Genomic DNA, 26204 nt, shown 5'->3' on the forward strand with positions numbered 1-26204 from the left:
ACATATTTTATTTGACGTAAAATATTATTAACTTTTCCACGCACGTTAGCATGATGAAAGATACATCACACACACACAGATCCACGAATTGGTGTTATTGATGAGATTTACAAAACAAAAGCCACGACCTTTTGTTTAGCTATTATTTTAATTGAATAGGAATAATATGAAGGAAGATTGTATGTATACGCAATAAAAATATATTTATAGAAATGCATTACATTTATGGGAAAGAACTGTTTATTTCGATATCCCTCTCTTATTATTTCCAGCCTTTTATTATTTCACAACTACCCTCAACTGCTTATATGGGTAAATAAACTCGCTATCCACCAGGTGTTAAGTGGTTACCAGTGTTCTTAGTGCGAGTTTTCCCTACGATTGTCGCTACGGGCGCTGTTCCAACTCCATACAAATTAGAGTTAACTTTTACGCTATCGAGGACGTTAAAAAACTCGCAATAAGCACACAGAGGCCACTCATCTTGAGTCTTACGGTCCATGTTTCAATTGTAATTATGCATATTCTATTTTTGCGGGTTTGATTTTTATTACACGGTGCTATTATTTTTCGTTAACGCTACGTGGAATAATGCATAAAACCATCCAAGAACGCAATCTGCAAAATTAATGTACGGTGATTATAACAAATGGCAGCCTTGAGTTTTTTGTGTAATATTCGCTTCGTGTAAAAAATGCACTTTAAGACAAAGCAATATGTAACGTAAATTACCTATTATGGCTTGGTTAAATTTTAGCAACACGCCAAGCCAACTTTATTTGGAACGTTTTACGATAATTTGTCTATAATTCGGACAAACAATTGTATTGGCTATTTTTAAATGTTTATTTGTTGTATTCGTCTAAATTAACAACAACATTATCGGAACTTAATAATAATACGTTTGGACTTAACAGTCAAAATAAACACATTAGGTATTCCAATTCGTCTACAATTATTGTCACTAAATTTCACTAATTCTGAAATGTCTTATATTATCTTCGGTCTTTTTTCGTGAATCGGACACGCAACTACTTTAAGGTTTAATCTTGCGTTTTTTATGCTAATTATATTATTTCCAACACATCGAATATTGCTACATTTTTCACGTAGCCCTCAATCACTGAATACCGAAACTAATATTTTTATTGCACAGATTGGTAGATGAGCTCACAAGCTCAAGTTAAGTAATCATCTTAACCCATAGACATCAACCATGTAAATGTCCCCACACATCTTGAGACACAAGTTCTAAATCTCAGTTATTACACTACAACGGCTGCCTCACTCTTCAAATCGAAACGCATTACTGCTTCGCGGCAGAAATAGGCAGGGTGGTGGTACCTACACGTGCTGGTTTACAAGGTGCCCTACAACCAGTATTAACGTAAAAGTGGTTTTAATTATTTAATCATATATTTGTTTACAGGAAGCGATGCCTATACGACTGAAGCAGGTACACGTGATCAATGCTCCTTCGTATATCGGCAAATTGTACGCCATCTGCAAACCCTTCCTCAAGACTGAAGTCGCCAAACTGGTCAGTTACTGAACGTATTTCTTTTGATTAACACCTTGACCGCTACGCTGGTTATTTGTGGCATAACCTTTCTTCTGTGACGTCACAGCGGTTATTGCTCACGAATTTCAAATTATAAAATTCGAATTTCGAAATTGTAGAAAATCGTGTCTCTGGAATAAAGTTTGTAGTTTTCAATGTTGGTAGGACATACATATCTCCATGATTGGGTAAGGGTTGGCAATACTCATAAAAGAAAATGTTTTATTTAAATTTTTATATTCTATAAATGCTTGTTTGATTGAAAACAATGCGACATTTCGTAACAATTCGTATACAATTATTTTTTCCAAGATTTGTCTAATTAAATTACATTAAACGCGCATTTTATTCGGATTTCAAAAACATTAAAAACGTGTGATTGTAATTGCGAAACTAAAAGAGACACCGACATTATTGATATTCGTGTTTTCCGCTCCACTTCTGCTCGAAGCAATATTTCGGTCCGGTTCGAAGGGTAGAAAACCCGTTATTCCAATGCCATCGAGATTTCGACCTTAAGCACCTAAATAGAGAGCAACGATTACTTTGCGCACCGGTAACAGTTTCAATTCATGTGGACCGTGAACTCGTTTGCCTGTCTGCGCCACTAATAAAAATCAATAATTTCGATACCTTAAGTTCGTGGCCTTACTTATTACTTAATGATTAATGACTTTAAAAAAATTATCGATTCGAATGTTTTGAAATGTAAATTTGATCAACGCAAACCAGTCAGTCAGTCGTCATGGTGAAACAAGTTTGACAAGTTTTAAATTTGCATATATGAATTAAGAAATTTTAATGCTTACCCTTCAGATGCTCGGATGCATTCAGATTATGGTAATATTTAATGTGACATCTCTATTACGCCTTTTAATTTATGTTCTTCGTATTGGGAAACTAAAGAAAAGTGTCTTAATTGGCAATGAATGACACAATTGTTAAACAAACCCCGACATTTAGATATCTTGTATAAAATAGATCGTTTTACTTGGTAAGTTAGAACGATATTATATATTATGATATCTAAATGGTAATTTTTTTATAATATTTCGATAAATGAATATACTCGGCCCAAAACACGATCGAATTGATTGCTTTTTAATTTTTTTAACTGCTTAGTTGGGTGGACGAGTTCACAGCCCACCTGGTGCTAAGTAGTTACTGGAGCCCATAGACATCTACAACGTAAATGCCGCCACCCACCACGATTTACTTCCACTGATATATAAGTTCTAAGGTCACAAGTATAGTTACAATATGATTTGAAAGCTACCACCGAAGTGAGCAAATCCGCCAAAAACGTATGTCAAATCTATTTTATTACGTGTATATTACAATATTTTCTTCAGTTTCACTGAGTCGTAGATATAATTAAAACATATTTTATTCTCGTTAATTTTTTTCCGACGTGTACGACGAATACTCTACAGTTTCCGTGGCTGCGGAAGACTAAGGTGTTATTCGTCCACAAATCATCATTATCCTCCCGATTCACAAATCATCATTATCCATTACCACAAGCACCGGTCACCGTCATCGTTGAACCCGTCGCTTGCGACGAAGGGCTCGACGAGTGAATTAACCCATAGACACAGCCCACTGAGTTTTCTCCGGATCTTCTCAGTGGGTCGCGTTGCCGATCCGGTAGATTGCCAGTGCTAGCAAAGGTTAGAACTCCAAGAGCTCACCTACACGTCAAAATGAAGCTGAAATAGCTTCTCAAGGCTATCAGCACAGGTAGGAAGAAAAAGTCTATACTAATATATAAATCTACAGTGATTTTTACGGATGTTCCATTATAACTACTGAACCATGCATCCGATTGACTTGAAACTTGGTATCCATGTAAAAAATACATGTATTTAATGGATAGGCTAATATTTATATGAGTGTTGGACTCCCTACACCAGTTGCGGGGGCGTTAATGATGAGAATCTTTGTGGGGGTGAGAAATAATAATGTTAATTTTAAATGCCTAGCAAAGCGGACGAGTACAGCTAGTCGTTTATATGTACATTGTTGCAACTAACGTCTATTTTTCTAGAAAAAATATTTCCAGAACATTACGTTGAATTTCACACAGAACTAACTAACAGTATCTTGAGGTCTGGTCATTTGTTGGACTTCGGTTTTCATCTTCACAATAAGAAAGTCGTAGCCAGCAATAACTTACAAGTTACCACAACAACAGCATCCGATCGTTGACCTTTTAGTCTATCAGAAAAGGCTTATCGAGTAGAAACAGGATATCATAAATAAAAGGTTATTCTCTTCGTTCGCGGCAGATATAGGCAGGATATCAGTATCTACCCGTGCGAGCTCACAAGACATCCTACCACAGGTAGCTAAAGATGTGACCTGATTTTTGCTTACCAGCTCTCTAATTCATAACCTCCGTATTTTAAATACTGGTAATTTCTTCGTCGCGTATGAGAACAACGTTCATTCGCGAAGCAACTGCTCTTGAGTTGTTAGGTCTCCTTCGGAGGCGCTCGGGCAGCTGTTAGCAAATCCTACCCCTCGTAGCTGAGCCTTTGCTCGCCCACCTATCCTGGTGAAACAGGAAAGGCCTCAGGGTCACCAGTAATCTTTCAATCATAAAAAAAGAGAACAACGTTTTGCGTGAAGCAGCTATGCAGCAGTAGAGGAGCGAGGGGGCATCAGCATTAATCCTATTAAATCTTGGGGGCTCCGTTAATTGATTCCAGCGAGCAGTCCATTAATACCTCTGCGAGCAATAGATATCTAAATAAAATCGGCACGCTTTGCTACTTACCAAATATCCTTGGATCACTCGCTGGGCCAATCTAAGGATTTTCTGAAAATTTCCCAAACACAAACACACGCATTTTACCTTTGAATATGTAGTTAATCGATGAATATTATGAATAGAAGATTTAAATGAAACATTCTAAATTCGAATTAACTTTATTTCAAAACTCTTTAATTTTGGACGAATGAAATTACTTTAAAATTCGAAAATAGCTTTGATTTTATTAGAGAAACAAAAATGTTTTTTATTGTTGAAAATTCGCTTCTATGTTTTCTATTTCTTAATCACTGTTTTGTATTTTGAAGGTTTTGTGGTCTGAACGTGAGAGATACCTCTTGATAAATATGTTCCTATTTTATGAATAGCCTCAGGTTCCGAAACGCTATGCCATGCGCATCACAAAATTTATCGGTCGATTCATACTTACACGAGCAAGAAATAATGCTTTAATGAATTTACCATCTTCTAAAGACTATCTGATGACTCAGCCGGAGTTAAATGGTTATCTGGTAGACAGTTACAACTACAAATTTTGCAATTTTAACTGTTTCAACTGGTTACGTCCAGATTATAGACGTCGTGGCCTAAAGGATAAGTCGCCCGGTTTTCCCATTATCGAGTGATTCGATTGTGCCGATGTTCGAACCCTAAGTTCCAGTACCACATATTCGTTGTTAATATAAGTATATATTTTTTTTACATTTATAGATTAAATTTCACGAGCCGAACTCCGACACTCTATACAAAGACATTCCACAAGAAATACTGCCTTCAGACTACGGCGGCAAAGCTGGCTCCGTCGAACAAATCAAAAGGGAATGGATAAAGAAGATGGAAGCCAAAAGGTGAGCTATAACGTTACAGTGGTGGTTGTATTAGGGGCGATAAGACTTCTTGCGCGGCTGAAAGTAGGTACCACCTTGTCCATTTCTGCCGTGAAGCAGTGGGCAGCCATTCTACTATAAAGCTGAGACTTACAGGTTTTTTCCCTACCTAATCTGATAGCCTTGAGAGGCTATGTCAGCGTAACCGGGCGAGTAGGTGAGCTCTCGAGGCTCAAACCGGGAGTGTTGCTAACACTGGTCCTAGCAAGAGCAGTGCTTCACAGAATCTACCACCGGATCGGAATCGCCACCCACTGGGATGATCCGGCGAGAAACTCAGTGGGCTATATGAAGGTGAATGACGGAATTAACATTGTTGATATCTATGGGCATCGCTTGCCACTCAACAGTAGAAGAATCAACTATAAAAACAATAACATTTTTAACATCCAATGAAATTATGTTAAACTAGCTGACCCGTCAGACTTCGTAGTGCCTCAATCGATAAATAAAAGACCTAGACTTTTGTATAAAATAAACTTAAAACAAACAAAAAGAATTCGTCCAACGGGGGACACATCAAAAGAAAAACAAAATTGTTATTTTTATTTAATTCCGAGCATTTTCATATTTATCTACCTTTTAAATCTTCTCTGGACTTCCACAAATAATTCAAGACCAAAATTAGCCAAATCGGTCCAGCCGTTTTCGAGTTTTAGCGAGACTAACGAACAGCAATTCATTTATATATAGATTATCTGTCGCTAAATGTTGAAGAAGGTGTGATTAGATTTTTTTTTAGCGTAATTGATAACGTCGCCATCTTTTTCTAATTTCAGAGATTGGTTTTTAACAAACGATAAGCGTTGGGCGGTCGACGAATCTCAACGGCCCTCCAGTTGTCAGGACGCAAGAGTGGACAAACTCAAAGATCTACCGGGCTCGTTCAGATCGCTCGCTTTGGACTAATTATAATAAGATCAAACTCATAAGATTATTACATAAAGTACATTATATTTTTACGCGAAATGCACCGGGGGGCGATTGAAAATGAAATTGTGAGAAAACATCGTATGAACAACGAAAGAAGAAAATAAATGGGAAGCATGATTGAGAAGCGTATTAACAATTTTAGTTATTAATCCCCGTTAAGTAGTCGAAATTTCGACCTTAATCATTGATGCTTCTAGAGCTACATTCATTTACGTATTAAGTTTTATTTTCTGTTTGGTGACACACATTTTTTCTAGCGTAGATAGGTAAAAACCATTTCCGATTATTATTTTTCGCAACTCGAAGCATAGTACAACAAAATTAAAAAGAATAATACAATAATAATAGTGCAATAATGTAAAAATGTGTTATATAGTACAATAGAAAAAGAATTAAATATATATTTAATAACATATGTATATGAGTCTACTATAATCTTCCTCGTCCACTTTTTGGGTATCATGGAGCTTAATTATATAACTACTTTCAAAATGATTATAAAGCTTAAAAACAGATTATTTAGAATTTACGATTATTTTGTACATACTTACTTTATTTTTATTAGTTACGTACAAAAGTAAGACGTTAAAATCATTTTATAATTCAATGGGAGGGTAGTTTCTAAAATATGTGAGTATATTAGATATGACTTTTTGGCGGGAACGCGAGGAGTGAAGTTGTGTGATTTGTTTTATTTTGTCTATTTAGTGTTTCTTCGGGTTTAAATGTGTAATAATGGTGGTTTATTAACTGTTAATATCTGGGAAAGTGCACAAATGTGAAAAATTGAAACAAAGCCGCTGGACGTAACTTCTCGGGATCCTCCAAAAAGTTCACTGAAAAAATCTTAGTAAATGACCACAATTTTACTGAGATTATATTTCATCCCATATCATCTCATTTCATTTCATTTTATTTCATCCCAGTTGATTAATGTCTCTAATTAGTCGTCTTCATTTCATTTCACTCCATAATATCATTTTTCATAAAAATATGAATATAAATTAAAATAAGACATGACTTAAAGGTCTCAGTTACCAGGTCATAAAACCCCTTAAAAAAAAAGTATATTAGATATCCTTGCACGAGTTACGCAGTCGGTATAAATGTATGCTTGAGTAACATTATATTACAGACAAATTGGATTCGTATATCTATGTACAAATAACTTTTCACAATTGTTTCGATAAAAATATTCCTGAAGGCGCTGTTTAATCGCAATTTATAAAATTCGCTCGTTACCTTCTTAACTTAAAGTTGAAAATCGCTTATCACATTTAATTGTGCGCTTGATGTGCTCAACCGTCGATTCAATCGCGGGTTGAAATCTTCAAACATTCCAATGTCAATTTCATTAAAAATGAACTTTAAGAAGATTATTTTTGTATATATTTTTAAATGTTTTCTCAATAAAACACTCCAAATTCTATCAGTAGTTTTTTTTTATCATTTAAAATGTAAATTGCATCACTTCGTGATCAATTTCTTAAATTTTATTAATTAAAAAAATACGTAACCTATTTATTGATAGCAGGTCAAAAGAGAACAATTCGATGCCTCCAATGAATACTACTCTAACTTAAAATTTTGAAATTTTCGTTTTTCACTATTTTAAAAGTATTACAAATTCATTATTAATGGGGTTCGATGCAAGAGTAAATCAGCTAGTTACACAAGAAAAAACCATAAAATCTTTATTATTGCAGATATATTTATCAACTTTTTTCGTTTAAACTCTCCTCCTGTAAACATACGAATTTGGAATTTGGAGTAGTGTTCATTGGAGGCATCGAATTATAAAAACGTATGTGCTTAGTGCGAGTTTTTTGACGTTCTCGACAGCGTAAATAGCGTTAAGCGTAAGATAGCGTTTGCCTACGTTTGCCGCTAGGGGCGCTGTTCCAAATCCATACAAATTTGAGTTAACTCTTACGCTATCGAGAACGTTAAAAAACTCGCACTAAGCACACATGTCAAGAAGACGTCGTGGCCTAAAGGATAAGACGTCCGGTGCATTCGTTCGAATCCCGCAGGCGGGTACCAATTTTTCTAATGAAATACGTACTTAACAAATGTTCACGATTGACTTCCACGGTGAAGGAATAACATCGTGTAATAAAAATCAGACCCACAAAATTATAATTTGCGTAATCACTGGTGGTAGGACCTCTCGTGAGTCCGCACGGGTAGGTACCACCGCCTTGCCTATTTCTGCCGTGAAGCAGTAATGCGTTTCGGTTTGAAGGCCGTTGTAACTATACTGAGACCTTAGAACTCTTATCTCAAGGTGGGTGGCGCATTTACGTTGTAGATGTCTATGGGCTCCAGTAACCACTTAACACCAGGTGGGCTGTGAACTCGTTCATCCATTTAAGCAATAAAAAAAAATAAAAAAAAAACATGTGACGTTACTAACACTAACCCTAGCAAGAGCAACGCTTCGCAGAATCTACCAACGGGTCGGAAACGCGACTGTCCTTTTCTACGGCTTTATTAAACAAATGAAGTCTCGATTTTTGTTCGTAAATCAATTTCTAAACTTCCAGCACGACATAAAAATAAATGTAGCTTAAAAACTACACATAAAACACCTTTAAGGCTCATAGTAAACTAAAAATTAATCGGGTCATTTTTTTTATTCTATTGCTTTTTATTCTGGTCAAGATATTATAGCGAAGCTATAAAATTATGTATTGTATTTTTATTGAAATCTAATGATATATATTTTTAGTTAAAATGTCGTATTGACGCATATTAAACCTAGTGCTAAGATTCAATTTGAAGTTTATACATCGAAATTGCTTTTTCGAAACGAAATAACAACTATTATAAAAGCTTTGTGTAAAATTGTAGAGTATCCGGTGCTAAACGTTACACAATTTTGCCTTCGTAGAGTGCTATCTCTGTTACACACTTCTTGTGTGACGTTTGACGTTGTTCTAGTGCAAGCGAGAAGTTAATCGATTGTCTCTTTCTAAAAGTCGATTTGCAATATTCAATATTCATCGCCGAGTACTGTATTTATTTACGACTACAGAATTTAATCAATGCACACATATGTATGATTATTTATCTATAAATGCGATTTACAGTTTTGTGGGATCTAATGTACAACAAATAAACCGAACTAACTATTTGTTTTTTGAAAAATATCATAAAACTAATCACTATTTACCTTTAATTAACATTACTTTAGTTAATGCACATAAAATTATCTCTCATCATAGTTGCAGTATGCAATTCTGTAAATATTAATCTATCGATAGACTTCTGAAAGATCCATTCATTGCGGTGTCGGCTCCTTTCGACTTCGCTCGCTTCTTCATATCAGCTTTCCACAGATTATCATTCAAATACATGTCTCTGTAAAAATAAAAAAAAGGTTATAGCCCAAAAACACCACGTGACATAGACACATTTATAATTTCTTTAGTAATTTTTTAAACTATTCAAACTTCAACATTTTTATTTTATTATCAACCAATCAACGCTTAGGTACAGTTTACTCTTTAAGCTATAAGAATGAGACTAAGTTGATATTTATGAACGCGGCAATAACAAATATACATACATAAAAGCTACCTCGTGCTTATGAAACAGGAATGGATTAAATAAAAATATAAATTACGATGGACAATATGCGGTATTACGTTATGAAATTTTGTTGAATTACATTTTATTACATATTTTTAAATACATTTTGTTACATAAAAGATTCAACTACGCATCGTCCGTCTAACCGTATTGTGCATGCTATCCAGCATTGTAATAAAAATCTGATTCAAGACTATACAGCATCGTGCTAAGACCAATGCAAGCGGAGCACCAATAAAGAATGTTCCAAAATCGCGGCTTTAATCCCTTTTGAGAGCTTCCACTGCGTGCGCTGCGGAAACGATTAAAGTTTCGCTAAAGTAATGTATTAGAGAATTGTTCCCCTTTAAAAGATCTAAAAAAAAGTCCGCGACAGCATATGTCTATATATTAATGTTGGCTCACTATAACGTTTTTTATGTTAAACAAATTTGTTTTAAAATAGAGCATTATTTGTGAACTGTTCCAAGCGGACGAACTCGCGGGCAAAAGCTAGTAAAAATATTATTCCAGAGGTAGGCATGGTTTTTGTGCTAATGCGGTTCGATTATTAAGATTTATTATTACCTGCTCTCTGTTATTATTTTAACCCATTTCTTTTGTTGATCCTTCATACTAGGAGCTTCTCCTCCCAACTCTACGGGGAGATACTTTTTATCAACATGCGCGTACAAGCCTTCGATTTCAAGATGAAATTTTATCTAAAATACAGAAAATTTCTTTTAATATATTTTTTTTATTGCTTAATTTTGTGGACGAGCTCACAGCGCACCTGGTGTTAAGTGGTTACTGGAGCCCATAGACATCTACAACGTAAATGCGCCACCCACCTTAAGATATAAGTTTTAAGGTCTCAGTATAGTTACAACGGCTACAACTCTTCAAATAGAAACGCATTACTGCTTCACAGCAGAAATAGTATTAATAAGTAAGAAGAGTATATTAATAATGGGGTTGATACAGCGGGGTTGAGACATCAGAAAAAGTTCAAGCATTGTCTGAGATGATTCTCACATCTCATTTTTATCATCGAGACCCTTCTCACTAGAGCAGAGTTCGGCCATACTATCTGGAACCGCTGCGTTCATTCATAGTGCGCTTCCAGAGATCTTTTTTGCCTACGTTCCGACTCTGGAATGACCTCCCCCCTGCGATATTTCCCGAACAATAAAGAACACTTTCTTCTTTAAGCAAAGGCGACTTGGCTGTGCTCCTCGTACGGCTGAAGTAGCTTAATGTCGGATTGTGCAGCGGAAACCCCCACGAGACTTTCGGAACCTGAATAGCTGGATCCGAAGAAGATCTGTATATTCTAGTAGAACAATGCTCGACTACATTTACTTAATTAGCAGAACAATATCCCGAAATGCACCTTGGCCACAAGTGGACCTACTTAGGGTATCAATCAGCCTTAGGTCATCAAACGAATCAAATAGGTATCAGATCCCACAGCTTGGGAATCGTAACTTAAATTTAACACTAATCATACCAACGCTTATTGGTACCTATTTCTACCATAGCGGGTAAATAACGGTACACGACAAGTATTACTCAAAATAAACAAAACTCAACAACAAAAATAGTTTAATAACTGTAGATTAATTGGTAAGCAAAAGAAATTAAGTTAAATGTGCAATAGCATTAAGATGATACGTGGATCTTCAATGCAATAGTTCAAAATGGGTCATTTGACCCGTTATGGTGTTTTTAGTGTTAAATTATGTCTAAATCCATTCGATAAGTTAAAAAGTTATAGATCACCAAATGCTTCATTTAAATCAAACCCGTTACATACCATATCACAAATTTCTTGAGGCAGTACAGGTTTAACGAGTGAGAACAGTTTGTCGTAGTAAGCCGGGCTGTTGTAAACATGTATCTGTTTTATGCGGACTGGCATTGCCTCCTGAAATCAGTAATATACGAATTAACGTTACAATAAAATTTGGTAAATAAAATTTTTTTAATTCGCTTTTGTTGGACGTTCAGTCAAAAGGCTTATTTATGCATATAGCTTACAATGTTACCGCCTTATCTTTTTTTTTATGATTGGAGGATTACTGGTGGCCCGTAGGCCTTTCCAGTTTCACCAGGACAGGTGGGCGAGCAAAGGCTCAGCCAGGAGGGGTGGGATTTGCTAACAGCCACCCGAGCGCCTCCGAAGGAGACCTAACAACTCAAGAGCAACTGCTTCGCGAATGAATCTACTACCGGATCGGAATCGCGACCCGCTGAGAAGATCCGGCGAGAAACTCAGCGAGCTGATTCATGGGTTAGGTTGCATGGCGAACTCTTTGTCGAGTTCGACGAGTACGGTTACCGGGGTCCCTAAGCCTGCTCCTAGTGTTAGAGCTGAAGGCGTCTAATGAAAAGGTTATTGGATCAGGTGGATCCGTAAGGACGTGGACCGCCTTATCTAGTTAATGAAGTAAACGTATTTTAAATTATCGCGATCGGATTGGGAGTTTCCCAACTATCTAATTCGTTCAGAATGGCTCTTGCGCGTAGTTTTTCTGATACGTCATCTCACCTGAGTATGAGTATTATGATCGATTATTTTTTGTATATGAGTCGACTATTATCAAAGCCGGCAATGTGACTTTTGGACAATTATTGGTAAATCAGAAAAACGAATTATTGACTTTGTATTCCATTGGCAGTCACAAAACTCTTCTGAACGACATCTTAGATAAATAACAGGTTAAGTATTAGCCTTTATTTAATGCAGGTTTTGAACCGTATTCTTTGAAGGAGACGATTATATTCAAATCAATCTGTATTGACATATCAATAGCATTTTTTTGTCCAAATACACAGATTGCCACCTTTGATAATGGACGACTCATATATAAGCGCGTATTGTTATTATTTTCATTAAATGCGCTTTATAAAATTGACCTGGCCAATACAAGAAATAAAAACCTCGCCATTGTTTAGCTTCTATGCACTGCTTCACGTCAGTGTGCTTAGTGCGAGTTTTTTAACGTTCTCGATAGCGTTAAAGTTAACTCAACATTTGTGTGCAGTCGGAACAATGCCTCTTGCGGCAAACGATCCAACTGCATACAAATCTCTTTTGAATATTATACAAAACATTAAACTGGATTTTCGCAACGATCCATTAAAAATGATGCGATTTTGCTCAGGAGTTAAAACGATACTGATACCACAGATTCAATGACCGATACTTACAAGCAAATATACCAAGAACTGCTTAAAGAGAAATATATTGACACGGGACACTATCTTCAAATAGAAGTGTTTCGCGTCGATCAACACAATGTGTCCTCGTGGCAACAGAGGGATGTTGTTGAGCCAGTAGTCTGCTTGCATCGCGAATGTCTTCAATAGATCGTAGAATTCGAACCTCTCTAAATTAGGATCGTCGAGTTCATGTATCACAATTTCGTCTTCACCGGCTTCGTATGTGGTGACACTCCTGAAAAATTCGAAGAGATCTTTTGAAATCTTGAAGAGTGGTGCCAATGTCTGGGCCTAACAAAATGGCTTCTTCCCGTTGATGGATAGAGTATATTATGGTCCTACTAGTGCTACTAAAAGGTGTCCTTAACGTGTATCTTTCAAGACTTAAGATCAAATCAAATCAAATAAAAAAATTAATAAAAAAAAACATAAGTTTCGTGGAACGTCAAAAGAACTACCGCCAATTCACAAAAACTAGCCCCCGTCCTGAGAAGAACTGGCAAGAAACTCAGCGGGCATGTCTTTTTTTTTAAATAATAGATTTTTTTTAAATATTAATTTTTACCAGATGTGTTATTGTGTGTATAACGTAACAATTATTGCAATATTGAAATGCCCGGAGCGAGCAACTGATTCCCACTTTGTGCAATCTATACTTCTATACTGATATTATAAAGAGGAAAGATTTGTTTGTTTGTTTGTTTCGAATAGGCTCCGAAACTACTGGACCGATTTGAAAAATTCTTTTTCCATTACAAGCCGACATTGTCCCTGATGAACATAGGCCACTTTTTTTTTTTTTTTTTTTCATTTGTGTTTTAATGTTTCCGAAGCGAAGCGAGGGCGGGTCGCTAGTAATAATATTATAAAGAGGAAAGATTTGTTTGTTTGTTTGTTTCGAATAGGCTCCGAAACTACTGGACCGATTTGAAAAATTCTTTTTCCATTAGAAGCCGACATTGTCCCTGATGAACATAGGCTACTTTTTTTAATTATTTTTTTTTGGTTTCCTGTGTGTTTTAATGTTTCCGAAGCGAAGCGAGGGCGGGTCGCTAGTCTTCTATATAATTAATGAATTTATAGTAAGCTTTATTGCACAGATGTTCTTTAATAGTTTTCTTAAACCTATGTATATGTAGGTTCTAAACATCTTGTGGGATTTTGTTGTACAGGCGCACAAGCAAGCAATCAGGGATTGTTACCAATAATAAGGCATACTATCATCACACACGGCTAGGTAAACCTGTCATAAGTTTCAGTTAGAAGAACGGAACAGCTGGTATATATTTTTTATTGGTCTAGACCAGACCTTCCCAACCTTTTTTCGTTTTCACGTGCACCTTTTTTAAGCTTTTCATTTATGAGTACCCATTCCCTGGCGATACACATATTTGTAGAACTAGGCATGGAACTCCATACCTGCTCCTAAAAATGTGTCTCGTTTCTCTTAAGGCGTATCGGTCGGTAGGCTTCTATTAAGTCGTAAGTTATATGGTTCACATTCATTAAACTACATATTGTCGACATAATTCATTTTAATAATGGTTAAAAGTTAACTGTTTTATTTACTTAGTATTTACGCCATTATACTTTTCACGTAGATAAGCATACCACAGGTCACCCACAGCCTATTCTATGTATATAGGGGTCATCTTTATTTCAAACCATTTGAAACTTAGACCTCTGGTCAATATTAAAGCCAGGAATTTCCTTACTTCTAAAGATAGCTGAGGAACATCGTGGAGTTTTAGGCGATGAATATCCACAATACGACTAATACCCTATTGCCAGAATATTATACTTCGACATATTATTATGTAAGTCTTTACCCGTAGCAAGATGCGTACCAACGGACAAATCAGACAAATTGAACATGTATGTATGTATGTATGTATCAGACTCACACGATTTTCGGCAAACCGGTCTTAGACAAGGAGCATAGCCGAGCTAACTCCAATCAAGCATTGAACGTCTATTATTTTTAATACATTTTGTTAACAAAATAAAAAAATCAAATACCTACTTTAATTATCATTGTAATCAATCTAATCCTTTGAGCATATTCGACCAGTTTAAAATTGTATTGGCTAGATAGATAAACTGCATTTTTTTCCTACCTAAGCTGATAGCCTTGAGAGGGCATTTCAGCGCAACCCTAACAAGTGGGTGAGCTCGCGGGGCTCAAACCTGATGACGTTGGTAACACTAACCCTAGAAAGAGCAGTGCTTCGCAGAATCTACCACTGAGAAGATCCGGTTTGCTGTCGTTCTCTCTACAATTAATTACATACAACTTAAATCGATCACGTCTGTACTTGTTGGCTCTCTTGTAGACGTTTTGACATATTGTAAATTGTGTTATTAATATTCTAATCACTGAACTAGACAATGGCAATGAAAATTATCAATTAAAAATGAAATAAAGCTAGGAACAATACGATCTCTTCGTCGAAGAAGGATAAGATGACGTCAGAGTTCACATATAATATTAGGGCACCTTAATTATGTACGCAAGAAAGGCAAGAAAGGTACGGAAGAATAATTTTATTAGTTATTTGTTTCGAGGAATATTTTACACATCCCTGACACTAAATGGTAGGTTACAGTGAATATAATAAAAGTAATGTAAAGCTTTCCTTCTTTGAGAACGGTTAGCTGGTAGATAACTCAATTGTTGAGTTAAGCTCGCCATTTTTTATATCTTATCGCAATTACTGTATTATATTAACAGTGTGTACAAATAAAGAATAAATAAATAAATAAATAAAATAATAAAAATCAAATATATAAAATTATCATATTTTAGTTATGAATCTGCAACATAATATGTGACCACAAATAAATTAAGTGAATTTATAATTTACGTGACTAGCACAGATTGTTTACGTGTTTTTTTTCCCCTCCCTATTCTAGTTACCTCGAGGGGTTATTCTAGATTCGCCGAGCTAGTAGGTGAGCGCACGGGGCTCAAACCGGGGGTGATTTCCGTATTGTCAAAGTGAAAAGAACTCTGAATATAAATCTATTGACAGTTTTTTTTTTTGTAATTAGTCCTGAGGCCTTAGCAGCTTCACAAGGCCGCGACCAATAATGCCCGAGCGCTTCCGAGGGAAACCTGAGAGCTGAGGCAATATTTCGAATTCGTCACAATGTGACACTAACATTGGAATGGTCGTTGTGACCTTACTACTTAAGCTTGAATGGTGGCTTTTAATGGCTGCTTAATTAATGCTGCATAAGTGTGTATTAAAACATATTAATTTTTTTGTTTTATATTTCCTCAAAGAAGTTTATTTTACTATAGAATAGTTTTGTTTTTTGTTTGTAAAATGCTGTTACTTAATAAAATTTTAATTGAAAAAGTAATTAAAAATGTAAAATATTCGTCGTATTTTACTAAATCTTAAGTAATCTGTAGTCAGAGTAGGTCAAGGCTGTATATTATATCTGTATTTTGATTAAAACCTTATTCTAGCTACTACTATCATTCAAACTACATTTCACATTGGAATACATCTTGTTAATGTCGTTAGCGCGATTCTGGTTCTTTCTAGATTTATTCTATTTTACGATAACCACCGCTTCATACACGTGTAGATCAATTTTTATTTATTGCTAATATGGATATACGAGCTGACGGCCACCTGGTGTTAATTGGCTACCGGAGCCCATAGACATCTACAACGTAAATGCCGCCACCCACCTTGAGAGATGAGTTGTAAGGTCTCACTTTTAACAGTACAACGGCTGCCCCGCTCTTCAAACCGAAACGCTTTACTGCTTCACGGCAGAAATAGGCAGGGCGGTGGTACCTACTCGTGGGGACTCACAAGACCTCCTACCACCAGTACAGTGATACATATTCAAAATTAACAACTGGAATTTAAAATTAGACACAATTAAATAAACCATCAATGTAATGTAAATATTTCAATGAGCAACACTTAAATTATTTCAATATCTTCCAGTAAAATGAAACAGTTGCCTATTCGAAGTCGGTTTTCTTTATTGTTAAAAGTTTTTATTATTCCATAATATAAGTAATCGCTGAATCGATACTAATATATAAATCTACAGTGGTTTGTACGGATGTTCCGTTATAACTACTGAACCATGTACCGATTGACTTGAAACTTAGTATCCATGTAGAAAATACATGTACTTAATGGATAGGCTAATATTTATACGAGTACTGGACTCTTTTTTTTTATTATTGCTTAGATGGGTGGACGAGCTGACAGCCTACCTGGTGTTAAGTGGTTACTGGAGCCCATAGACACCTACAACGTAAATGCGCCACCCACCTTGAGATATAAGTTCTAAGGTCTCAGTATAGTTACAACGGCTGCCCCACCCTTCAAGCCGAAACGCATTACTGCTTCACGGCAGATATAGGCGGGGTGGTGGTACCTACTCGTGCGGACTCATAATAGGTCCTACCATCAGATAGTCCCTAATAATAATCACAATAAATAATAATATTAATTTTAAATGCCCAGCGAAACGGGCGAGTACGGCTAGCTATGTATAAAACTCACGTAATAGAAAAGGCGGTTTTCAATTTGCTTGCTGTAGGGTCTCTGGACGTGTACAGCTCTGGGGTATTGGAGCGACCCACGCAGAATTTGTCGATGCATTGCTTCGTTCTTTCCAAACTTCCGTAGCAACTGTGAATGAATTTTTTCAACAGCATGTCACCTGCGGACAAGGCACCGATCCAAAAAGAAACTTAAAAACAAACGATTTTAAATATTCTAATTTTACGCACTCTTACAGTCGCAAACAGAAAACGTTTTAATAATACCGATCAATATGACGAATTGCATAATACTAAGCGGATAGATTTTATAAAGTTTATTTTCATTCCATGCCTTTTATATACAACTGGCGGCCCGCTCCTGTTCCGCTCGGGTCTTTAACAAAAATTTCAACGATATTTGACGTTGTTTTATTTTTTTTAATAAAAGAAGACTTATTGTGGCATGACTATAATAGTTAGACATATCCTGTCGCAACACTTTTTGTAAATAATAATGTGTTCTACAAAGTCGTAGTACATTATTTTATTCTATCATCAATAGTTTTCGCCTTGGGTTACATTATTGGAGTTTTAGTAAGGATCCCTAATTTAAAAAAAAAAGATTAAGTATACCCTATGTCACTCGGGAATAGTGTAACTTCCAAATAGTGAAAGAATTTTTCAAATTGATTCAGTAGTTTCAGAGCTTATTCAATACAAACAAACAAACAAACCTTTCCTCTTTATAATATTATAAGTATAGATAATTCGGTTCTCTATATTATTCCACTCTCCGTTTTAACATCACAACAATGTGAAATTATTATAATTATAATGTTATATATTTTATAATAATAAATATATAATTAGACTTTTATTGACATAAAAGTGAGAAAACGCAATGTACATATATGAAAGAGCATGACAGGTTCCGAAATCAAATGTAATATTGTTTTTTTATATAATTGTAATAGTAAGTAAATATTTCGTGAATATAAACTTAATTATCGTAATGAATTAAGTTTTAAATGTCTTTTGCGTTCAAAGCCCTCGAAATCCTAATGAAGGTTTCATTTTGTTTAAAACTGTTTATTTCACAACTTTAAATTTAATTTAACTTAAACCAGACTATTTGGGTGTATACAGAAACTTTAAGACGTGCGTTCCCTTCGTGTAATTCGGTCACTTATTAGAGAAATACACGTCCTGTGTTCGAAAATGCCAAGAAGTGTGTAGATTTACTGGTGGTAGGACCTCTTGCGAGTCCGCGCGGATAGGTACCACCACCCTGCCAATTTCTGCCGTGAAGCAGTAATGGGTTTCGACTTGAAAGATAGGGCAGCCGCTGTAACTATACTTGAGACCTTAGAACTTATATCTCAAGGTGGGTGGCGCATTTACGTCGTAGATGTCTATGGGCTCCAGTAATCACTTAACACCAGGTGGGCTGTGAGCTCGTCCACCATCGAAGCAATAAAAAATAAAAAGATCATTGTAAAGCTTTAACAAATTCAGTTCTGTATAAAAAACGGTTGTAGGATCAACCATAGCACATCGTACCGCCTCACCAGTAGGCAGCGGCTTGGCTCTGACATTGCTGAAGTCCATGGGCGACGGTAACCACTCACCATCAGGTGGGCCGTATGCTTGAGAGGCAATAAAATAATTAAAAAAAATCTAACCCTGTGTTCAAAACTTAATTTTATATACATACATAATTAAATTCAATGTTGCAAAAATTTATTTTTAAAAACCACTCACCAAGGTCTTGCGGCAGGTAATCCTCCTTAGCGAGCCATTCTCTGATCAACGAAATGTCTCTTTCGTAGTCGATTTGCATCTGAGAAAACGAAGGTAACTAAAATGTAGGTGCAATAAAAATTTATTTCTATTAAAGCTACCATTCCAATTATTGATGAGAATAAATACGCACTTAGCACCTCTATGTATATACATAATATAATTTTTTTATTGGTTAGATAGGTGGACTAGCTCGCGGCCTACCTGGTGTTAGATTTTATTTTTTATTTTTATTGCTTAGATAAGTGTACGAGCTCACAGCCCACCTGGTTTTAAGTGGTTACTGGAGCCCATAGACATCCACAACGTAAATGCGCCACCCATCTTGAGATATAAGTTTTAAGGACTCAAGTATAGTTACAACGGCTACCCCACCCTTCAAACCGAAACGCATTACTGCTTCACGGCAGAAATAGGCAGGGTGGTGGTATCCACCCGCGCGGGCTTACAAGAAGTCCTACCACCAGTAAAATGGTTTCCGGAGCACATAGACATTAACAATGTAAATTCCACCTTGAGATATAAGTACTTAGTTCCAATTTTATAGTAATAGGGCTACCCCATCCTTCAAACCGAAACGCAATACTGCTTCACGGCAGAAATAGGCAAGGCGGTACCTAGTATGGGCCTAGAGCATCTATAGACAAACGTTCGATATTAGGGTTATATAGTATTGCAACAAGCGTCAACATCTACAACACTCATTAATACTAAACAGAGCACCTTATAAGGGAAACACCTGGAAGTGCTATTACCAAACCGTGTGATCACAGAATGGATTAAGCCCTCAGATTTTGTCACCAACAACCTACGAATAAATAATAAGTCTATTTATTCGTAGCCACCAACACTAAGATGCTCGAAACTTTAAAATATATACACACGCATGAACCCACAGAGCTGCTATTATTTCGAATTAAAAAAAAAATATAATAAAAGAGAGTTAACGTAAATAAAATATAAATTAATTATAATTAGGTAATTAATTAAAAATAAATTAAAATAAAAACACGCATTATTTTGCTGTGTAACACCGTAGCTGTCGAGCTTTAAGCTAATAATACTGGTTTTACTGGTGGTAGGACCTCTTGTGAGTCTGCACGGGTAGATACTACCACCCTGCTTATTTCTGCCGTGAAGCAGTAATGCGTTTCGGCTTGAAGGATGGGGCAGCCGTTGTAACTATACTGAGACCTTAGAACTTATATCTCAAAGCGGGTGGCGCATTTACGTTGTAGATGTCTATGGGCTCCAGTAACCACTGAACACCAGGTGGGCTGTGAGCTCGTCCACCCATGTAAGCAATAACAAAATCTGATCGCGGAAAAAAGTACATAAAAAACCATAAATAGACATTGCGCTGTGAAATTTGTTCCTGGAAGTTAAATTATAAGCAAATATGATATGCAAATTACACGGCGTCTGTCACGATATTTTTTTTCTTCGATCTCAGATCCGTATTAATAGACAAAGAGTGATTTAACCATAAATCAACGCACCACAAATCATTATTATTAATTATTATGCAACGAATATGTACTATAACTATATTAATTTTTTATTATTAAATATTAAACTTACCGTTTTTTATTGTTTCACAAAAATATTATTATAAAATATTTTTTAATTCCTGCCGCGCGCACAACCCGCCCGTCCTATCGATATAAACGCGATGAATGTTCAACATCTGAGATGCGAATTCGTTGATTAGGCTCTTACAAGGTCGAAAATGGAAACATAGATCATTAAGGCACTGGTTAATTAAAATAAAACGTGTTGTATCTTTAACTTTAGTTCTGAAAACAACTCTGCAGATTCACGGATATAATTAAATTTATATTTTTGCTTTAATAACATTATCTTATTATGGTTGGAGTTATTAGACACTGATAATATTAAACACTTATTATTTAAATTATTTATCATGAAGTTGAAAATCAAAAAGCAAACCGCCAGACCACAACATACTATTAGTTCGTTCTGTGTCTTCTATCTGCCACCGGATCGAAATCGTGACCCACTGAGAAGACCTGGCAAGAAACTCAGTGAGTTGTGTCTATGGGCTAGTTCGTTCGTCGAACTCTTTGTTACATTCAATGAGAAAGTAGACGTTCTTAGCACATTGTGACATGCAGATATTATATAAACTGGATCGGATATGTTAGGCCACGATAAGGGGATTATGACGTCGTGCCGCTTTTTCAAAGTAGCGTTCTGACACTTCCAACGGGTGATTAACGTGAGAACAGTTTTAATTATGTTTACGACTCACGAAAAACGAAGAAAATATTAATACAAGAATGATTCTAGAAATTCACTATTTCATTTTTCCATTTTAATATATTCTCTTGAGGGTTAACCTAGAACTTCTCGTATCCTGTATTAAGTGTTTACGTGAACTAACAAAGACTACAACTTTAAAATCTACTTTGAGACGTAAAGTAGTAGTAGACTTCGCGAGCTCAAAACACGCTCTACCACCAGTGATTACGCCACATTTTAAATTGTGGGAGTTTAATTTTTATTATATTCTATTCCTCCAACGCGGAAGGCGTTCGAGAATAAAAGTAATCAGGATTTGAAGCCGGGCTACCCATTAGAGTACTAATTATTTATTTATTTTATTAGGCTCACAATACACATCACAAGCTAAAGATACATAAAAAACACAAATAAAAAGAAACAAAATCTGGCTTGCAACATAAGTTATGTGCGCACGACAAAACAAGACATATAGTGCTGAATTTGTATAACAACGTTCCTTACAATTACGACAAAACAACACGATAACGAAAACTAATCTAACGTATAATGTAAGGAAAAAAAAATATTCACAATATAATACATTAAACAATTGCATTAACCTACCTATTAATAACGTGGAGGATGCCCTTGAACATTTTTCTAAACGTAACTAACCTACAAGTAAAAATATCTAACTCAGGTAACGATTTTGCCAGTTCGTTATAGGGACGACACATTCGGGTAATGGGATTATAGTAAGATATATTGTTTTTATAAATTAGCAATGCAAACAAATTGTTTTGGTTGACCCTAAGAGCACTAAATTTAATGTTTAGTGAAATCTGAGATAACATAATTAGCCATGGACATTTTCCCCGTACATCTATTTCATATATAATTGTGCTTGTACCCAACCCTGGTATTGTTGGTGACAATACCAATACTATATACTAATGACTACCTACATTTGGATCGGATTTAAAGTGCTATTTTATTATTTTTATTGCTTAGATGGGTGGGCGAGCTCACAGCCCACCTGGTGTTAAGTGGTTACTAGAGCCCATAGACATCTACAACGTAAATACACCACCCACCTTGAGATCTAAGTTCTAAGGTCTCAGTATAATTACAACGGCTGCCCCGTTCACTCTTCAAACCGAAACGCATTACTGCTTCACGGCAGAAATAGGCAGGGTGGTGGTACCTACCCGTGCGGGCTCACAAGAGGTCCTACCACCAGTAAAAATGTCTTCGATGGTAATCAAAGAACGATAATCTTTGGAGTTTTTCGCGGGGCATACTGTACTGAGGAGGAAGAGTAAGGAGTATCATTCTGTCCTTGTGTTGATTTTTTAAATCTATTAGCTGATATCGAGCTACCTGTTTTGGCTACAGCCCGTCTGATTGAAATAGTGAATACTGGAGTCCATGTACACTCATTGAGACAGAGAGATCAGTCTTCATTTGTATTGTATACAAAATCTGATACACTTTTTTACGCTTGCATGCTTCGTGTCTCGACGTCGCCCAAAACACGTCATTACGGATCCTCCCGATCCATTAACGGTACTTTTAGGCACCACAAGCACCGGTCACCGTCCTCGTCCTCGTCGAACCCGTCGCCTGCGACGAAGGGTTCGACGAGCGAATTGACCCATAGACACAGCCCACTGAGTTTCTCGCCGGATCTTCTTACTGGGTCGTGTTTCCGATCCGGTGGTAGATTCTGCGAAGCACTACTCTCGCTAGGGCCAGTGCCAGCGAAACTCCACGTTAGGGTGAAGCTGAAATAGCCTCTCAAGGCTATCAACATAGCTAGGACAAAAAAATGCTTCGTGGCAGATAGAAACAGGATATCGGTTGCATCCCGTGAGATCTCACAACACTCCCTACAAATCGGTAAATAGTTTGTTGCGAAAATTGATTATTGATGAAAAACGTAACATTGAACAAAAGTTAAAAATGCTGCTTATGAAGAATTATTGCAAAACAACCGGTTGGCCTGCTATTATAAATAGGTAAGAACTCCAATGTCAACCATAGCACTGCGCTATTTGCAATCAGCTGATCTCATCTGTTGAAGTGTTTTAGTTCTCATTCTAAGATATGGTTCGAATTTAAAGTCGTTTGGAAGTGCCAATGAATAAAACATAAATCGAACCATAGAGACACGACACGTTTATTAGTAAGGTTACTAAACTTTAAAATATCGTTTCTTCTATTTATTTATAGTCACCTTAACCTGATGGGTTAAATAAAATAATCGGTTTATATAATTGAAAAATTATAAGCAGTTTCGATAGATTTTATCCTTACAATTTGAAACAATCGACTTTTTGTTCTCGAATACTTGAGACCTTAGAACTCATATCTCAAGGTGGGTGGCGCATTTACGTCGGAGATGTTTATGGGCTCTAGTTACCACTTAACACCACGTGTGCTATGAGCTCGTCCACCCACCTAAACAATAAAAAAAAAATCCTCAGAGTCCCACTGTGGATGAATGCAGCGATACTAGGTACGAGGGCGGGATGATAAGTAACTAGCCTCTACTATTTTAAAAAAAGATATATGTCATTTTTAGATTCGTATCTCTGGCCACCTGTGTTCTAAAGAACAATGGCAATTTTTTACCTGAATGTTTTAAAAGGCGTCTCAGATTAAGACATAAATGAAACTTCATCATTTTATTTGCTCGTTTTTTATACGATGTTAGATTTACGTGGCAAAGCCACGAAAAAATGTTAATTTAATAAGCTTTTAATTCGATTTTTGTGTACTTCCGGTTTAATACATTTGTAAAGGATGGCATTTATACTATTGGCACAAAAAAGCAATATTTTTGATAATTAATAATATTCAGTATTTAAAATGAAAATAATAATATTAATTATCTTTTGTTACAATTAGTACTTAATTAAATAACTAAATATGTAATAGTAATGGCAGGACTGCAGATGAAATGATTTTAACAGTATGACAATTGACATAATGCGCATCACTGTGCCCGTCCATAAGGCTCGTGAGTGGAAGAGAGAGGGAAATACTCGCTTCACCGCTCCGATTTTTTATGACCCAAACTGCATGGACAAAATAATTCTACTAGGTATAGTAAATTAGCTTTGCAAGCCTTCGTTTGTCGCAAATATGTGACTAATTCGTTCAAAAGGTTAAAAGTACTTATCTCTGACACACATTTTTACACATTTACAAAGAAGAAAGAACACACTATATAATATGTATATGTACCTAGGTAGCTCTGCAATTGCTAAGGGTACCTACTCGAGTACTATTAGAGGTGTATCCTTGGTTCATCTATGATAATGAAACTAAAAATGTTATTTAAACATATCGTTTACTTATTTTTTCAATTTGTTATAGTCCGTGCCTACAAAAATCAGAGACATCTCTTATTGATAGATAACCTCAAATTATAAAGTAAACACGTTGATATCTTTTTTTTGTGACTTTCTAATACCAAAAATATTTCTGATTAAGCTTAAGCTATGTTATTCCTATCGTTTTAGTATTTTTTTGTTTCAAGACGCCTCAAATAGATATCAGGTAAAATGTTGTATAGAAAGCTGCCATTGTTCTTTGAATTTGGTGGCGTGAAAATTTTATTGATTTTTTGTCATTTGAAAATATATTTCGTCAAGTGTTTTCAAAATGGATAAAATTGAACAAAGAGCGGTGATAAAGTTTCTTCATATGAAGGGAACAAAGGGGAAAGATATCTATGACGAGTTAAACAATGTTTTGGGTGAATGTGCTCCTTCTTATGCCACAGTAAAAAACTGGGTGAATGAGTTTAGATGCGGTCGTACATGTGTCCAAGATGAAGCCCGCCTCGGACGTCCAAAAAGCGTCACGACTCCGGAAATGGTCGTGAAAGAACATGATATGGTTTTAACAGATCGACGATTGAAGTTATATGAAATAGCTGACACTACAGGTATCTCAAAAGAACGGGTACATCATATCCTAAGTGAGGAATTAAATATGAAAAAGTCATCAGCCCGTTGGGTGCCGCGATTGCTTACGCACAATTAAAAATGAATTCGGGTGCAAAACTCAAAAGAATGTCTGGACCGTTTCAGAGTAACAAAGCCATTTTTTACGTCGATTTGTAACCACAGATAAAACATGGGTTCATTATTACACGCCAGAATCTAAAATTCAATCAAAACAGTGGACGCAATCGCGATGCCCGGCTCCAAAAAAGCCATGGCTGTAAAGTCGGCTGGAAAAGTCTTTTGGGATGCAGAAGGGATCTTGATGATAGATTACCTTCCTAAAGGTCAAACGATTAATGGAGAATACTACGCTAATCTTCTAGATTATTTTCATCAGTGTATTCAACAAAATCGACCAGGTTTGGCCAAAAAAAAAATCATCTTCCGCCATGACAAAGCTAGGGTTCAGACGTGTGTTAAAGCTATGGCAAAAATCAACGAATTGAAGTATGATTTGCTGCCCCACCCACCTTATTCGCCTGATCTAGCGCCATCAGACTTCCACTTATTCCCTAAGCTCAAAATTTTATTGGGCGGACAGTAATTTGCCACAAATGATGAAGTCATAGCCGCTGTAGAGGAGTATTTTGCAGGCCTCGAAAGATATAATTTTATGGAAGGCATTACTGCTTTAGAACGAAGATGGAATAAGTGCGTAGAGCTTCACGAAGAC

General features: G+C 36.1%; 2 protein-coding genes across 4 annotated transcripts in view; one reads left to right on the plus strand and one right to left on the minus strand.

The window, feature by feature from the left end:
• LOC114253071 (alpha-tocopherol transfer protein-like) overlaps window positions 1-7583 on the plus strand; it is a 30321-nt gene extending 22738 nt beyond the window's left edge. For both annotated transcript variants that reach the window (XM_028187831.2, XM_028187830.2), the window contains exons 5-7: window positions 1430-1540; window positions 5046-5182; window positions 6001-7583. In XM_028187831.2, the coding sequence (XP_028043632.2) occupies window positions 1430-1540; window positions 5046-5182; window positions 6001-6130 (378 nt within the window). In that variant the 3' untranslated portion in view covers window positions 6131-7583. The remainder of the gene's footprint in view (window positions 1-1429; window positions 1541-5045; window positions 5183-6000) is intronic.
• A 1624-nt stretch (window positions 7584-9207) lies between these two features.
• On the minus strand, window positions 9208-20987 carry LOC114253129 (alpha-tocopherol transfer protein-like). 2 transcript variants are annotated; one of them, XM_089736352.1, is made up of 7 exons: window positions 20853-20987; window positions 19233-19311; window positions 17491-17650; window positions 12941-13187; window positions 11544-11654; window positions 10316-10449; window positions 9208-9517 (listed from the first exon to the last, which is right to left on the minus strand). In XM_089736352.1, exons 2-7 carry the CDS (start codon window positions 19309-19311, stop codon window positions 9406-9408), a joined length of 843 nt encoding a protein of 280 aa, XP_089592478.1. In that variant the 5' UTR covers window positions 20853-20987; the 3' UTR covers window positions 9208-9405. The 2 variants fall into 2 exon arrangements, with proteins under 2 accessions (XP_089592478.1, XP_089592479.1); XM_089736353.1 differs by having other exon boundaries at window positions 19233-19329; window positions 20853-20949.
• Window positions 20988-26204: the final 5217 nt, after the last annotated feature.

The sequence above is a fragment of the Bombyx mandarina genome, chromosome 21, assembly GCF_030267445.1.
Source record: "Bombyx mandarina strain Sakado chromosome 21, ASM3026744v2".
In the NCBI taxonomy this organism is placed as follows: domain Eukaryota; kingdom Metazoa; phylum Arthropoda; class Insecta; order Lepidoptera; family Bombycidae; genus Bombyx; species Bombyx mandarina.